This window comes from Oncorhynchus kisutch, unplaced genomic scaffold, assembly GCF_002021735.2.
Source record: "Oncorhynchus kisutch isolate 150728-3 unplaced genomic scaffold, Okis_V2 scaffold3736, whole genome shotgun sequence".
Classification (NCBI taxonomy): domain Eukaryota; kingdom Metazoa; phylum Chordata; class Actinopteri; order Salmoniformes; family Salmonidae; genus Oncorhynchus; species Oncorhynchus kisutch.
In genome coordinates this window covers 255,555-271,827 of record NW_022265681.1, presented here as the reverse complement: position 1 = coordinate 271,827, position 16,273 = coordinate 255,555, and the positions used below count along the sequence as shown (strand labels likewise).

Below are 16,273 nucleotides of genomic sequence, written 5' to 3'. Positions count from 1 at the left end.
ATGAATAGACTGCTTTTTTAAATGACTTTTTGCCCATTAGATTCATTAAAACTGGACGACAGTCATACATTATCAGACTAGTCTCTCTCTCTCTCTCTTTCTGGTCCCCTCTCTCTCTCTCTCTGTCTCTCTCTCTCTCTCTCTCTCTCTCTCTCTCTCTCTGGTCCCCCCCCCACTTTCTCTCTCTCTCTTTCTGGTCCCCCCCCACTCTCTCTCTCTCTCTGTGTCTCTCTCTCTCTCTGTCTCTCTCTCTTTCTGGTCCCCCCCCACTCTCTCTCTCTCTGTGTCTCTCTCTCTCTCTGTGTGTCTCTCTCTCTCTCTCTCTCTCTCTCTGTGTCTCTCTCTTTCTGGTCCCCTCTCTCTCTCTCTCTGTCTCTCTCTCTTTCTGGTCCCCTCTCTCTCTCTCTCTGTCTCTCTCTCTCTCTGTGTGTCTCTCTCTCTCTCTCTCTCTCTCTCTCTCTCTCTCTCTCTGTGTCTCTCTCTTTCTGGTCCCCTCTCTCTCTCTCTCTGTCTCTCTCTCTTTCTGGTCCCCTCTCTCTCTCTGTGTCTCTCTCTCTGTGTCTCTGTCTCTCTCTCTCTCTCTGCCTCTATTAAATGATAAAGCTGTTGTAAATGTTGTTTCATGTCCACTGGTTTTAACGTATTAATATTTGTATAATGTATAGTAGATCAGTAAACCACTGGGCTCCACTGGTTTCCCTTTCCATGACACCGGATTCCTCTGTGCTGTCACCCATTAGTGACCTCTGACCTCTGACCTGATCAGGGCTAGGGTTAGTAGCGTTAGTGTCTTAGTGCTGTGGCCCTCGCAGCCCTCAGAGTGCTGGTGTGTGACCGTAGTGTCACCTACACACCTCCCTGCAAGGTCACGCTGAGGTAGTTAGAGACACACCCCCTTCAAGGTCACGCTGAGGTAGTTAGAGACACACACCCCTGCAAGGTCACGCTGAGGTAGTTAGAGACACACCCCTCTGCAAGGTCACGCTGAGGTAGTTAGAGACACACCCCCCTGTAAGGTCACGCTGAGGTAGTTAGAGACACACCTCCCTGCAAGGTCACGCTGAGGCGTTAGAGACACACCTCCCTGCAAGGTCACACTGACACGTTAGAGACACACCCCCCTGCAAGGTCACGCTGAGGTGGTTAGAGACACACCTCCCTGCTAGGTCACGCTGAGGTAGTTAGACACACACCCCCCTGTAAGGTCACGCTGAGGTAGTTAGAGACACACCTCCCTGCAAGGTCACGCTGAGGCGTTAGAGACACACCTCCCTGCAAGGTCACACTGACACGTTAGAGACACACCCCCCTGCAAGGTCACGCTGAGGTGGTTAGAGACACACCTCCCTGCTAGGTCACGCTGAGGTAGTTAGACACACACCCCCCTGTAAGGTCACGCTGAGGTAGTTAGAGACACACCCCCCTGCAAGGTCACGCTGAGGTAGTTAGAGACACACCTCACTGTGTGACACATACAGTGCGGCCAGGGGGAGGAGATGCACTGGGAAACAGCACCTAGGGGCCACAAAGAAAAGAGAGGAAAGAGAGACAGAGACAGAGAGTAGAGAGAGAGACAGAGAGTAGAGAGAGAGACAGAGAGAGAGAGAGAGAGACAGAGAGTAGAGAGAGAGACAGAGAGCAGAGAGAGAGAGACAGAGAGTAGAGAGAGAGACAGAGAGTAGAGAGAGAGAGAGAGACAGAGAGTAGAGAGTGAGAGACAGAGAGAGAGAGAGAGAGAGAGACAGAGAGGAGAGAGACAGAGAGAGAGAGAGTAGAGAGTGAGAGACAGAGAGAGAGAGAGAGACATAGAGTAGAGAGAGAGACAGAGAGAGAGAGAGAGAGACAGAGAGAGAGAGAGAGACAGAGAGGAGAGCAGCAAGATTTGTGACCTGTTGCCACGAGAAAAGGGCAACCAGTGAAGAACAAACACCATTGTAAATACAACCCATATTTATGCTTATTTATTTTATCTTGTGTCCTTTAGCCATTTGTACATTGTTAGAAACACTGTATATATATATAATATGACATTTGTAATGTCTTTACTGTTTTGTAACTTCTGTATGTGTAATGTTTACTGTTAATTTTTGTTGTTTTTTCACTTTATATATTCACTTTGTATGTTGTCTACCTCACTTGCTTTTGGCAATGTTAACACGTTTCCCATGCCAATAAAGCCCTTGAATTGAATTGAATTGAGAGACAGAGAGTAGAGAGAGAGAGAGAGAGAGAGAGAGACAGAGAGAGAGAGACAGAGAGGAGAGAACAGAGAGAGAGAGAGAGACAGAGAGAGAGAGAGAAAGAGACCGAGAATAGAGAGAGAAGACAGAGAGAGAGAAGAGAGAGAGACAGAGAGAGAGAGAGAGAGACAGAGAGTAGAGAGAGAGACAGAGAGTAGAGAGAGAGACAGAGCGAGAGAGAGAGACAGAGAGAGAAGTAGAGAGAGAGACAGGTAGAGAGAGAGACAGAGAGAGAGAGACAGAGAGCAGAGAGAGAGAGAGAGACAGAGAGTATAGAGAGAGAGACAGAGAGAGAGAGACAGAGAGTAGAGAGGTGAGAGACAGAGAGAGAGAGACAGAGAGTAGAGAGAGAGAGTAGAGAGAGACAGAGAGAGAGACAGAGAGTAGAGACAGAGAGACAGAGAGTAGAGAGAGACAGAGAGTAGAGAGAGACAGAGAGTAGAGGAGAGAACAGAGAGAAAGAGAGAGAGACAGAGAGAGACAGAGAGTAGAGAGAGAGACAGAGAGAGAGAGAGAGAGACAGAGAGTAGAGAGAGAGACAGAGAGAGAGAGAGAGAGACAGAGAGTAGAGAGAGAGAGAGAGAGAGAGAGAGAGAGAGAGAGAGAACAGAGAGTAGAGATAGAGAACAGAGAGAGAGAGAGAGACAGACGAGTGAGGAGAGAGAGCCAGAGAGTAGAGAGAGAGACAGAGAGTAGAGAGAGAGACAGAGAGTAGAAGAGAGAGACAGAGAGAGAGACAGAGAGAAAGACAGAGAGACAGAGAGTAAGAGAGAGGAGAGAGACAGAGAGAGAGAGACAGAGAGTAGAGAGAGACAGAGAGAGAGAGAGAGACAAGAGAGTAGAGAGTGACGAGACCGAGAGAGAGACAGAGAGTAGAGAGAGAGACAGAGAGAGAGAGAGAGACAGAGAGTAGAGAGAGAGACAGAGAGTAGAGAGAGAGACAGAGAGAGAGAGAGAGAGAGAGACAGAGAGTAGAGAGAGAGACAGAGAGAGAGAGAGAGACAGAGAGTAGAGAGAGAGACAGAGAGAGAGAGAGACAGAGAGAGGAGAGGAGAGAGAAAGAGACAGGAGGAGAGAAAGAGACAGGAGAGAGAGTGAGAGTGTGTTCTCTGTCAGCAGGGTCAGTTATTCAGAGGGAAGAGAGGAATTTCTAGAGGGCTGTTGGAATGTCCCAGGGGCCCGGGTGGCCCCTCTCGGCATCAGGTCTCCTAAGCGATTATCTCTCTCTTTCTCTCTCTCCCTCTGGGGTCACAGCAGTGAGTGTTTGATCTGGCCTTAACCTCCTGTCAGACCCTAGCCAGCCTCTATACACTGAGACCCTAGCCAGCCTCTATACACTGAGACCCTAGCCAGCCTCTATACACTGAGACCAGTAACCAGCAGAGCTCAGACACTCCAAGATGGACTACGTTCCAAATGACCCTCGTTCCCTAAGTAGTGCACTACTTTTAAACCAGATGCCTATGGGGGCTCCCTGTCCACCCTATTGGACCTGGTTAAAAAGTTGTGCACTATTTACGGAATAGGGTGCCATTCGAGTCTAGTTGTTTTGCTTTAGAGAGTGTTGAATAGAGTGATTCAACAGAGACTTGATTTACAATTGAAAGACTCCCTCTCTGTCCCACCATCCTCACCCTGAGAGGAGAGGAGTCTGTCTCTGTCCACCATCCTCACCCTGAGAGGAGAGGAGTCTGTCTCTGTCCACCATCCTCACCCTGAGAGGAGAGGAGTCTTTCCAGTCTGTGTGTCTGTTCAGTCTCTTTAAAGAGTTCCTCGTCTCCTCTCTTCGTCTCCTCTCCTCGTCTCCTGTCTAACACGTGTGAAGACCAGGCCCATTGTGGACTAGAGCCACTGAGCTGTGTTGAGGTGACTAGTACAGGCCTGAGGCCTGTTGAGGTGACTAGTATGGGCCTGAGGCCTGTTGAGGTGACTAGTATGGGCCTGAGGCCTGTTGAGGTGACTAGTACTGGCCTGAGGCCTGTTGAGGTGACTAGTACAGGCCTGAGGCCTGTTGAGGTGACTAGTACTGGCCTGAGGCCTGTTGAGGTGACTAGTACAGGCCTGAGGCCTGTTGAGGTGACTAGTACTGGCCTGAGGCCTGTTGAGGTGACTAGTACTGTAGTACTGGCCTGAGCTGTGTTGATGTGACTAGTCTCTCTCTCTCTCTCTCTCGCTCTCTCTCTCTCTCTCCCTCCTCCCCCCCTTAGTTTAACACACTGACTGTAATTATCTAGATATGAGTGTCTGCTAAATGACCAACATGTGAAATGTATCAGAAGACTGGCTTGTTGTTCCTTCTCTCTACAGGCGTATCAGTTTGGAACATTCAAGACAGCTACTGATTAACTCTCTCCTCTTCCTCCTCTCTCCTCTCTCTCCTTCCTCTCTCCTTCTCTCTCTCCTCTTTCCTCATCTCTCCTTCTCTCTCTCCTCTTTCCTCCTCTCCTTCTCTCTCTCCTTCCTCTCTCCTTCCTCTCTCCTTCTCTCTCCTTCTTTCTCCTTCCTCTCTCCTTCTCTCTCTCCTTCTCTCTCTCCTCTCTCCTTCTCTCTCCTCTCTTCTCTCTCCTCTCTCTCCTTCTCTCTCCTCTCTCCTTCTCTCTCTCTCTCCTTCTCTCTCTCTCTCCTCTCTCTCCTTCTCTCTCCTCTCTCCTTCTCTCTCTCTCTCTCCTCCTCTCCTCTCTTCTCTCTCTCCAGGCGTATGAGTGGGCGTTGGAGGGGATGCGTCACCTGGCCAGCATCAGCATGGAGGACTGCATGGTGCCCGACAAGAGCCAGGGGGTGATCAGCTGTCTGGAGGGGTACCGCCGGCAGCACCCCCCAATCCCCGACCCCCGCTTCCAGGAGATGAAGGAGCTGGCTGGGGAGATGAAGAGCGAGCAGGGCCTCAAACAGTGGAAGTTCGCCTGGTCCAAGTGCCAGGAGACCAAGCAGATGTTTGAGAAGAAGCTGGAGGCCGCTCTGAGGACGAGGCGAGCCCTGCCCACGGGAGAGTCCCCCGGGTCGGGTACAGCGGGTGCAGGGAAGGACGGCGGGATAGGGGACGCCATCCCCAGACGTTACTCTGACGTTAACAACGACGTGGGACAGGAGAGGAGCCGCAGCGTGTCACACGCCTGTAGAAAGGCCTTTAGTGGGGTGTGGGGGGTCAGAGAGAGGCTGTCCTCCACCTCCAGCTCTGCCTCAGCTCAGTCGGCCTGCAGCCTAAGACAGGAGACACCCCTAACCTCCTCTCCCTACGGTCTGGTGCACAGGCTCCCCCTCACCCCCCTCTCCACCCAGCTCCTCACCCGTAGCACCTCCTCCGAGGAGTCGTCCCACGGGGTTCGTATTGAAGCGCAGGGCCGTAGCTCCTCCTGCTCCTTCTCCCCCTCCCTGACCCCCCTGGAGCCGAGCTCCGCCCCTAACCCTGCTCGCCGACCCCCGCTCCGCAAGACCCAGAGCTTCGACTGCCAGAGCCCCGCCCCCGCCTCCCCTGACTCCTCCCGCTATGGGACCTGTCAGCGTACGCTGAGCGAGCCGGCGCGGCGCGGCAACACTGGGGTGTTTATTAAAGGCCTGGAGGTCAGTAGTAGGGAGGTGGCTGAGCGACCCTACTCCCCCAGAATGACGCCTCCTGGCTGGGCAGCAGGAGAGGCACTGAGGACTCCCTCCATCAGCACTACCAGTAGTCCTGTACCAGAGAACCGCGCCAAGGGCAGGTGGGTACCTGGCTAGTCAAGCTACCACACACACACACACACACACACACACACACACACACACACACACACACACACACACACACACACACACACACACACACACACACACACACATACACACACAGAGAGCGAGCTGTCTGTCTGTCTGTCTTTCTGTCTGTCATGTTTCCCAGTGTAGTGTTACAGGGACAGATGGGTTTTAGTCTAGCTACCACTACTCTACTGTGTGTGTGTGGCCGTGTGTTTGTGTGTGTGTGGCCGTGTGGAGGCTGGGCCTGATGCCGAGAGGCTGTCACCAGAGAACCTATCACACTGTTCACAGACCCCAACCCCACAGGGAGGGAGATGAACTGAGGGAGAGAAGGAGGGAGGGAGGTGAACTTTGAAGAGACCAGAGAAACCAGGACAGTCTAGAATCTGAAGAGACCAGAGAAACCAGGACAGTCTAGAATCTGAAGAGACCAGAGAAACCAGGACAGTCTATACCACCACACTAGGACATGTTGAGACAGGTAGCTGGGGACTGAGGACCACTAGGACATGTTGAGACAGGTAGCTGGGGACTGAGGACCACTGATATGTTGAGACGGGTAGCTGGGGACTGAGGACCACTAGGACATGTTGAGACAGGTAGCTGGGGACTGAGGACCAATAGGACATGATGAGACAGGTAGCTGTGGACTGAGGACCACTAGGACATGTTGAGACAGGTAGCTGGGGACTGAGGGACCACTAGGACATGTTGAGACAGGTAGCTGGGGACTGAGGACCACTAGGACATGTTGAGACAGGTAGCTGGGGACTGAGGACCACTAGGACATGTTGAGACAGGTAGCTGGGGACTGAGGACCACTAGGACATGTTGAGACAGGTAGCTGGGGACTGAGGACCACTAGGACATGTTGAGACAGGTAGCTGGGGACTGAGGACCACTAGGACATGTTGAGACAGGTAGCTGGGGACTGAGGACCACTAGGACATGTTGAGACAGGTAGCTGGGGACTGAGGACCACTGATATGTTGAGACAGGTAGCTGGGGACTGAGGACCACTAGGACATGTTGAGACAGGTAGCTGGGGACTGAGGACCACTAGGACATGTTGAGACAGGTAGCTGGGGACTGAGGACCACTAGGACATGTTGAGACAGGTAGCTGGGGACTGAGGACCACTAGGACATGTTGAGACAGGTAGCTGGGGACTGAGGACCACTAGGACATGTTGAGACAGCTAGCTGGGGACTGAGGACCACTAGGACATGTTGAGACAGGTAGCTGGGGACTAAGGACCACAATGACATGTTGAGACAGGTAGCTGGGGCCTGAGGACCACTGACATGTTGAGACAGGTGGCTGGGGACTGAGGACCACTAGGACATGTTGAGACAGGTAGCTGGGGACTGAGGACCACTAGGACATGTTGAGACAGGTAGCTGGGGACTGAGGACCACTGATATGTTGAGACAGGTAGCTGGGGACTGAGGACCACTAGGACATGTTGAGACAGGTAGCTGGGGACTGAGGACCAATAGGACATGTTGAGACAGGTAGCTGTGGACTGAGGACCACAAGGACATGTTGAGACAGGTAGCTGGGGACTGATGACCACTAGGACATGTTGAGACAGGTAGCTGGGGACTGAGGACCACTGATATGTTGAGACAGGTAGCTGGGGACTGAGGACCACTAGGACATGTTGAGACAGGTAGCTGGGGACTGAGGACCACTAGGACATGTTGAGACAGGTAGCTGGGGACTGAGGACCACTAGGACATGTTGAGACAGGTAGCTGGGGACTGAGGACCACTAGGACATGTTGAGACAGGTAGCTGGGGACTGAGGACCACTAGGACATGTTGAGACAGGTAGCTGGGGACTGAGGACCACTAGGACATGTTGAGACAGCTAGCTGGGGACTGAGGACCACTAGGACATGTTGAGACAGGTAGCTGGGGACTGAGGACCACTAGGACATGTTGAGACAGGTAGCTGGGGTCTGAGGACCACTGACATGTTGAGACAGGTGGCTGGGGACTGAGGACCACTAGGACATGTTGAGACAGGTAGCTGGGGACTGAGGACCACTAGGACATGTTGAGACAGGTAGCTGGGGACTGAGGACCACTGATATGTTGAGACAGGTAGCTGGGGACTGAGGACCACTAGGACATGTTGAGACAGGTAGCTGGGGACTGAGGACCAATAGGACATGTTGAGACAGGTAGCTGTGGACTGAGGACCACTAGGACATGTTGAGACAGGTAGCTGGGGACTGATGACCACTAGGACATGTTGAGACAGGTAGCTGGGACTGAGGACCACTGATATGTTGAGACAGGTAGCTGGGGACTGAGGACCACTAGGACATGTTGAGACAGGTAGCTGGGGACTGAGGACCACTAGGACATGTTGAGACAGGTAGCTGGGGACTGAGGACCACTAGGACATGTTGAGACAGGTAGCTGGGGACTGAGGACCACTAGGACATGTTGAGACAGATAGCTGGGGACTGAGGACCACTAGGACATGTTGAGACAGGTAGCTGGGGACTGAGGACCACACTGACATGTTGAGACAGGTAGCTGGGGACTGAGGACCACTAGGACATGTTGAGACAGGTAGCTGGGGACTGAGGACCACTAGGACATGTTGAGACAGGTAGCTGGGGACTGAGGACCACTAGGACATGTTGAGACAGGTAGCTGGGGACTGAGGACCACTAGGACATGTTGAGACAGGTAGCTGGGGACTGAGGACCACTAGGACATGTTGAGACAGGTAGCTGGGGACTGAGGACCACTAGGACATGTTGAGACAGGTAGCTGGGGACTGAGGACCACTGACATGTTGAGACAGGTAGCTGGGGACTGAGGACCACTAGGACATGTTGAGACAGGTAGCTGGGGACTGAGGACCACTAGGACATGTTGAGACAGGTAGCTGGGGACTGAGGACCACTAGGACATGTTGAGACAGGTAGCTGGGGACTGAGGACCACTAGGACATGTTGAGACAGGTAGCTGGGGACTGAGGACCACTAGGACATGTTGAGACAGGTAGCTGGGGACTGAGGACCACTAGGACATGTTGAGACAGCTAGCTGGGGACTGAGGACCACTAGGACATGTTGAGACAGGTAGCTGGGGACTGAGGACCACTAGGACATGTTGAGACAGGTAGCTGGGGTCTGAGGACCACTGACATGTTGAGACAGGTGGCTGGGGACTGAGGACCACTAGGACATGTTGAGACAGGTAGCTGGGGACTGAGGACCACTAGGACATGTTGAGACAGGTAGCTGGGGACTGAGGACCACTGATATGTTGAGACAGGTAGCTGGGGACTGAGGACCACTAGGACATGTTGAGACAGGTAGCTGGGGACTGAGGACCAATAGGACATGTTGAGACAGGTAGCTGTGGACTGAGGACCACTAGGACATGTTGAGACAGTAGCTGGGGACTGATGACCACTAGGACATGTTGAGACAGGTAGCTGGGGACTGAGGACCACTGATATGTTGAGACAGGTAGCTGGGGACTGAGGACCACTAGGACATGTTGAGACAGGTAGCTGGGGACTGAGGACCACTAGGACATGTTGAGACAGGTAGCTGGGGACTGAGGACCACTAGGACATGTTGAGACAGGTAGCTGGGGACTGAGGACCACTAGGACATGTTGAGACAGATAGCTGGGGACTGAGGACCACTAGGACATGTTGAGACAGGTAGCTGGGGACTGAGGACCACACTGACATGTTGAGACAGGTAGCTGGGGACTGAGGACCACTAGGACATGTTGAGACAGGTAGCTGGGGACTGAGGACCACTAGGACATGTTGAGACAGGTAGCTGGGGACTGAGGACCACTAGGACATGTTGAGACAGGTAGCTGGGGACTGAGGACCACTAGGACATGTTGAGACAGGTAGCTGGGGACTGAGGACCACTAGGACATGTTGAGACAGGTAGCTGGGGACTGAGGACCACTGACATGTTGAGACAGGTAGCTGGGGACTGAGGACCACTAGGACATGTTGAGACAGGTAGCTGGGGACTGAGGACCACACTGACATGTTGAGACAGGTAGCTGGGGACTGAGGACCACTAGGACATGTTGAGACAGGTAGCTGGGGACTGAGGACCACTGACATGTTGAGACAGGTAGCTGGGGACTGAGGACCACTAGGACATGTTGAGACAGGTAGCTGGGGACTGAGGACCACACTGACATGTTGAGACCGGTAGCTGGGGACTGAGGACCACTAGGACATGTTGAGACAGCTAGCTGGGGACTGAGGACCACTAGGACATGTTGAGACAGGTAGCTGGGGACTGAGGACCACTAGGACATGTTGAGACAGGTAGCTGGGGACTGAGGACCAATAGGACATGTTGAGACAGGTAGCTGTGGACTGAGGACCACTAGGACATGTTGAGACAGGTAGCTGGGGACTGATGACCACTAGGACATGTTGAGACAGGTAGCTGGGGACTGAGGACCACTGATATGTTGAGACAGGTAGCTGGGGACTGAGGACCACTAGGACATGTTGAGACAGGTAGCTGGGGACTGAGGACCACTAGGACATGTTGAGACAGGTAGCTGGGGACTGAGGACCACTAGGACATGTTGAGACAGGTAGCTGGGGACTGAGGACCACTAGGACATGTTGAGACAGGTAGCTGGGGACTGAGGACCACTAGGACATGTTGAGACAGGTAGCTGGGGACTGAGGACCACTAGGACATGTTGAGACAGGTAGCTGGGGACTGAGGACCACTAGGACATGTTGAGACAGCTAGCTGGGGACTGAGGACCACTAGGACATGTTGAGACAGGTAGCTGGGGACTGAGGACCACTAGGACATGTTGAGACAGGTAGCTGGGGTCTGAGGACCACTGACATGTTGAGACAGGTGGCTGGGGACTGAGGACCACTAGGACATGTTGAGACAGGTAGCTGGGGACTGAGGACCACTAGGACATGTTGAGACAGGTAGCTGGGGACTGAGGACCACTGATATGTTGAGACAGGTAGCTGGGGACTGAGGACCACTAGGACATGTTGAGACAGGTAGCTGGGGACTGAGGACCAATAGGACATGTTGAGACAGGTAGCTGTGGACTGAGGACCACTAGGACATGTTGAGACAGGTAGCTGGGGACTGATGACCACTAGGACATGTTGAGACAGGTAGCTGGGGACTGAGGACCACTGATATGTTGAGACAGGTAGCTGGGGACTGAGGACCACTAGGACATGTTGAGACAGGTAGCTGGGGACTGAGGACCACTAGGACATGTTGAGACAGGTAGCTGGGGACTGAGGACCACTGATATGTTGAGACAGGTAGCTGGGGACTGAGGACCACTAGGACATGTTGAGACAGGTAGCTGGGGACTGAGGACCAATAGGACATGTTGAGACAGGTAGCTGTGGACTGAGGACCACTAGGACATGTTGAGACAGGTAGCTGGGGACTGATGACCACTAGGACATGTTGAGACAGGTAGCTGGGGACTGAGGACCACTGATATGTTGAGACAGGTAGCTGGGGACTGAGGACCACTAGGACATGTTGAGACAGGTAGCTGGGGACTGAGGACCACTAGGACATGTTGAGACAGGTAGCTGGGGACTGAGGACCACTAGGACATGTTGAGACAGGTAGCTGGGGACTGAGGACCACTAGGACATGTTGAGACAGCTAGCTGGGGACTGAGGACCACTAGGACATGTTGAGACAGGTAGCTGGGGACTGAGGACCACACTGACATGTTGAGACAGGTAGCTGGGGACTGAGGACCACTAGGACATGTTGAGACAGGTAGCTGGGGACTGAGGACCACTAGGACATGTTGAGACAGGTAGCTGGGGACTGAGGACCACTAGGACATGTTGAGACAGGTAGCTGGGGACTGAGGACCACTAGGACATGTTGAGACAGGTAGCTGGGGACTGAGGACCACTAGGACATGTTGAGACAGGTAGCTGGGGACTGAGGACCACTGACATGTTGAGACAGGTAGCTGGGGACTGAGGACCACTAGGACATGTTGAGACAGGTAGCTGGGGACTGAGGACCACACTGACATGTTGAGACAGGTAGCTGGGGACTGAGGACCACTAGGACATGTTGAGACAGGTAGCTGGGGACTGAGGACCACTGACATGTTGAGACAGGTAGCTGGGGACTGAGGACCACTAGGACATGTTGAGACAGGTAGCTGGGGACTGAGGACCACACTGACATGTTGAGACAGGTAGCTGGGGACTGAGGACCACTAGGACATGTTGAGACAGCTAGCTGGGGACTGAGGACCACTAGGACATGTTGAGACAGGTAGCTGGGGACTGAGGACCACTAGGACATGTTGAGACAGGTAGCTTAACAGTCATCTCAGGTAGTCTTAACAGCTCCTCTCGCCACAGTAAACTGACCAGTCTAACAGACCTCTCCTCCTCTCTCTCCCTCCACAGTAAACTGACCAGTCTTAACAGTCCTCTTTCTCCCTCCACAGTAAACTGACCAGTCTTAACAGTCCTCTTTCTCCCTCCACAGTAAACTGACCAGTCTTAACAGTCCTCTCTCTCCCTCCACAGTAAACTGACCAGTCTTAACAGTCCTCTCCTCCTCTCTCTCCCTCCACAGTAAACTGACCAGTCTAACAGTCCTCTCCTCCTCTCTCTCCCTCCACAGTAAACTGACCAGTCTTAACAGTCCTCTCCTCCTCTCTCTCCCTCCACAGTAAACTGACCAGTCTAACAGTCCTCTCCGCCTCTCTCTCCCTCCACAGTAAACTGACCAGTCTTAACAGTCATCTCCTCTCACCACAGTAAACTGACCAGTCTTAACAGTCCTCTCCTCCTCTCTCTCCCTCCACAGTAAACTGACCAGTCTTAACAGTCCTCTTTCTCCCTCCACAGTAAACTGACCAGTCTTAACAGTCCTCTTTCTCCCTCCACAGTAAACTGACCAGTCTTAACAGTCCTCTCTCTCCCTCCACAGTAAACTGACCAGTCTTAACAGTCCTCTCCTCCTCTCTCTCCCTCCACAGTAAACTGACCAGTCTAACAGTCCTCTCCTCCTCTCTCTCCCTCCACAGTAAACTGACCAGTCTTAACAGTCCTCTCCTCCTCTCTCTCCCTCCACAGTAAACTGACCAGTCTAACAGTCCTCTCCGCCTCTCTCTCCCTCCACAGTAAACTGACCAGTCTTAACAGTCATCTCCTCTCACCACAGTAAACTGACCAGTCTTAACAGTCCTCTCCTCCTCTCTCTCCCTCCACAGTAAACTGACCAGTCTAACAGTCCTCTCCTCCTCTCTCTCCCTCCACAGTAAACTGACCAGTCTTAACAGTCCTCTCCTCCTCTCTCTCCCTCCACAGTAAACTGACCAGTCTTAACAGTCCTCTCTTCCTCTCTCTCCCTCCACAGTAAACTGACCAGTCTAACAGTCCTCTCCTCCTCTCTCTCCCTCCACAGTAAACTGACCAGTCTTAACAGTCCTCTCCTCCTCTCTCTCCCTCCACAGTAAACTGACTAGTCTTAACAGTCCTCTCCTCCTCTCTCTCCCTCCACAGTAAACTGACCAGTCTTAACAGTCCTCTCCTCTCGCCACAGTAAGCTGCGTCACATCGTGGATGAGATGGTGACCACGGAGAGGGAGTACGTGCGTTCCCTCCGTTACATCATCGAGCACTACTTCCCCGAGATGGAGAGAGGAGACCTCCCGCAGGACCTCAGGGGAAAACGCAGCGTCATCTTTGGGAACCTGGAGAAGCTTATGGACTTCCACAGCCAGTACTTCCTCAAGGAGTTGGAGAGCTGCTGCAACCACCCTCTGAGGGTGTCACACTGCTTCCTACGACACGTAAGAGACCTCATTCCTCTAACGATTTGTTTCAATATACCCAGAGGTAATGTTACTACTGAAAATCACCTATTACGAGTCTCACGCTGCTTCCTACGACACGAGTAAGAGACCTCTTCGTACCTCTTACTCTATAGCCGAATGACAATATGTTCCTCAAACGGTAGAGGATATCCACTTCTGTTACAGCCGAATGACAGTGTTCCTGAGGTAGCATTACTGAGGTAGCATTACTGAGGTAGCATTACTGAGGTAGCATTACTGAGGTAGCATTACTGAGGTAGCATTACTGAGGTAGCATTACTGAGGTAGCATTACTGAGGTAACATTACTGATGATTACATTACCGAGGTAACATTACTGAGGTAACATTACCGAGGTAACATTACCGAGGTAGCATTACCGAGGTAGCATTACTGAGGTAGCATTACTGAGGTAACATTACTGAGGTAACATTACTGAGGTAACATTACTGATGATTACATTACTGAGGTAATATTACTGAAGTAACATTCCTGAGGTAACATTACCGAGGTAACATTACCGAGGTAGCACTACTGAGGTAGCATTACTGAGGTAACATTACCGAGGTAACATTACCGAGGTAGCATTACCGAGGTAACATTACTGAGGTAGCATTACCGAGGAAGGATTACTGAGGTAACATTACTGCGGTAACATTACTGAGGTAACATTACTGAGCATCATTACTGCGGTAACATTACTGAGGTAACATTACTGAGGTAACCACCCCCTTTATTCTCACTGTTTCCTGCGCCTCTAGACATCTACAGTATACTATATCCTAACGATGTCGATGTGTTCCTGAGGTTCCTTGGTCCAGTACGTTTAACTGGCCGGCCCTGGTATCTAGCTGCTCGTTAACCTCAAGGCAGGATTTTGGCTTTAGGGAGGCGCTTTTACCTTCAAATACCAACCCAGCTGTGAAAATACTGAACTCTACTAAGCTCTCTAGCAGGTTCCATGTTGTCACAACCCTGTTTCCCTCACACACACACACACACACACACTGTTCTCTCTTTACCTTCATACCTGTGGTCGTTCTCAGACCCCTTGGTTTGATTTAAACATCCTGATTTTCCACCCTTCAAACAGCAGCTGGAGACGTAGTCCTCTCTCCCATTCTTATAACAGGGAGATGTAGTCCTCTCTCCCAGGCTTATAACAGGGAGATGTAGTCCTCTCTCCCAGGCTTATAACAGGGAGATGTAGTCCTCTCTACCAGGCTTATAACAGGGAGATGTAGTCCTCTCTACCAGGCTTATAACAGGGAGATGTAGTCCTCTACCAGGCTTATAACAGGGAGATGTAGTCCTCTCTCCCAGGCTTATAACAGGGAGATGTAGTCCTCTCTCCCAGGCTTATAACAGGGAGATGTAGTCCTCTACCAGGCTTATAACAGGGAGATGTAGTCCTCTCTACCAGGCTTATAACAGGGAGATGTAGTCCTCTACCAGGCTTATAACAGGGAGATGTAGTCCTCTCTACCAGGCTTATAACAGGGAGATGTAGTCCTCTCTCCCAGGCTTATAACAGGGAGATGTAGTCCTCTACCAGGCTTATAACAGGGAGATGTAGTCCTCTCTACCAGGCTTATAACAGGGAGATGTAGTCCTCTCTACCAGGCTTATAACAGGGAGATGTAGTCCTCTCTCCCAGGCTTATAACAGGGAGATGTAGTCCTCTCTCCCAGGCTTATAACAGGGAGATGTAGTCCTCTCTACCAGGCTTATAACAGGGAGATGTAGTCCTCTCTACCAGGCTTATAACAGGGAGATGTAGTCCTCTCTCCCAGGCTTATAACAGGGAGATGTAGTCCTCTACCAGGCTTATAACAGGGAGATGTAGTCCTCTCTACCAGGCTTATAACAGGGAGATGTAGTCCTCTACCAGGCTTATAACAGGGAGATGTAGTCCTCTCTCCCAGGCTTATAACAGGGAGATGTAGTCCTCTACCAGGCTTATAACAGGGAGATGTAGTCCTCTCTCCCAGGCTTATAACAGGGAGACGTAGTCCTCTCTCCCAGGCTTATAACAGGGAGATGTAGTCCTCTACCAGGCTTATAACAGGGAGATGTAGTCCTCTCCCAGGCTTATAACAGGGAGATGTAGTCCTCTCTCCCAGGCTTATAACAGGGAGATGTAGTCCTCTCTCCCAGGCTTATAACAGGGAGATGTAGTCCTCTCTACCAGGCTTATAGCAGGGAGATGTAGTCCTCTCTCCCAGGCTTATAACAGGGAGATGTAGTCCTCTCTCCCAGGCTTATAACAGGGAGATGTAGTCCTCTCTCCCAGGCTTATAACAGGGAGATGTAGTCCTCTCTCCCAGGCTTATAACAGGGAGATGTAGTCCTCTCCCAGGCTTATAGCAGGGAGATGTAGTCCTCTCTCCCAGGCTTATAACAGGGAGATGTAGTCCTCTCTCCCAGGCTT

The 16,273-nt window shown here is 51.9% G+C and overlaps 1 protein-coding gene across 7 annotated transcripts in view; it reads left to right on the top strand.

The window, feature by feature from the left end:
* LOC116371842 (puratrophin-1) overlaps positions 1 to 16,273 on the top strand; it is a 144,744-nt gene that overhangs the window by 107,221 nt on the left and 21,250 nt on the right. For all 7 annotated transcript variants that reach the window (XR_004209041.1, XM_031820919.1, XM_031820918.1 and 4 more), the window contains exons 11-12: positions 4,935 to 5,938; positions 13,570 to 13,819. Coding sequence is in view for 6 of the 7 variants with exons in the window: in XM_031820919.1 (XP_031676779.1) it covers positions 4,935 to 5,938; positions 13,570 to 13,819 (1,254 nt within the window). In the remaining variant the exon portion in view is untranslated. The remainder of the gene's footprint in view (positions 1 to 4,934; positions 5,939 to 13,569; positions 13,820 to 16,273) is intronic.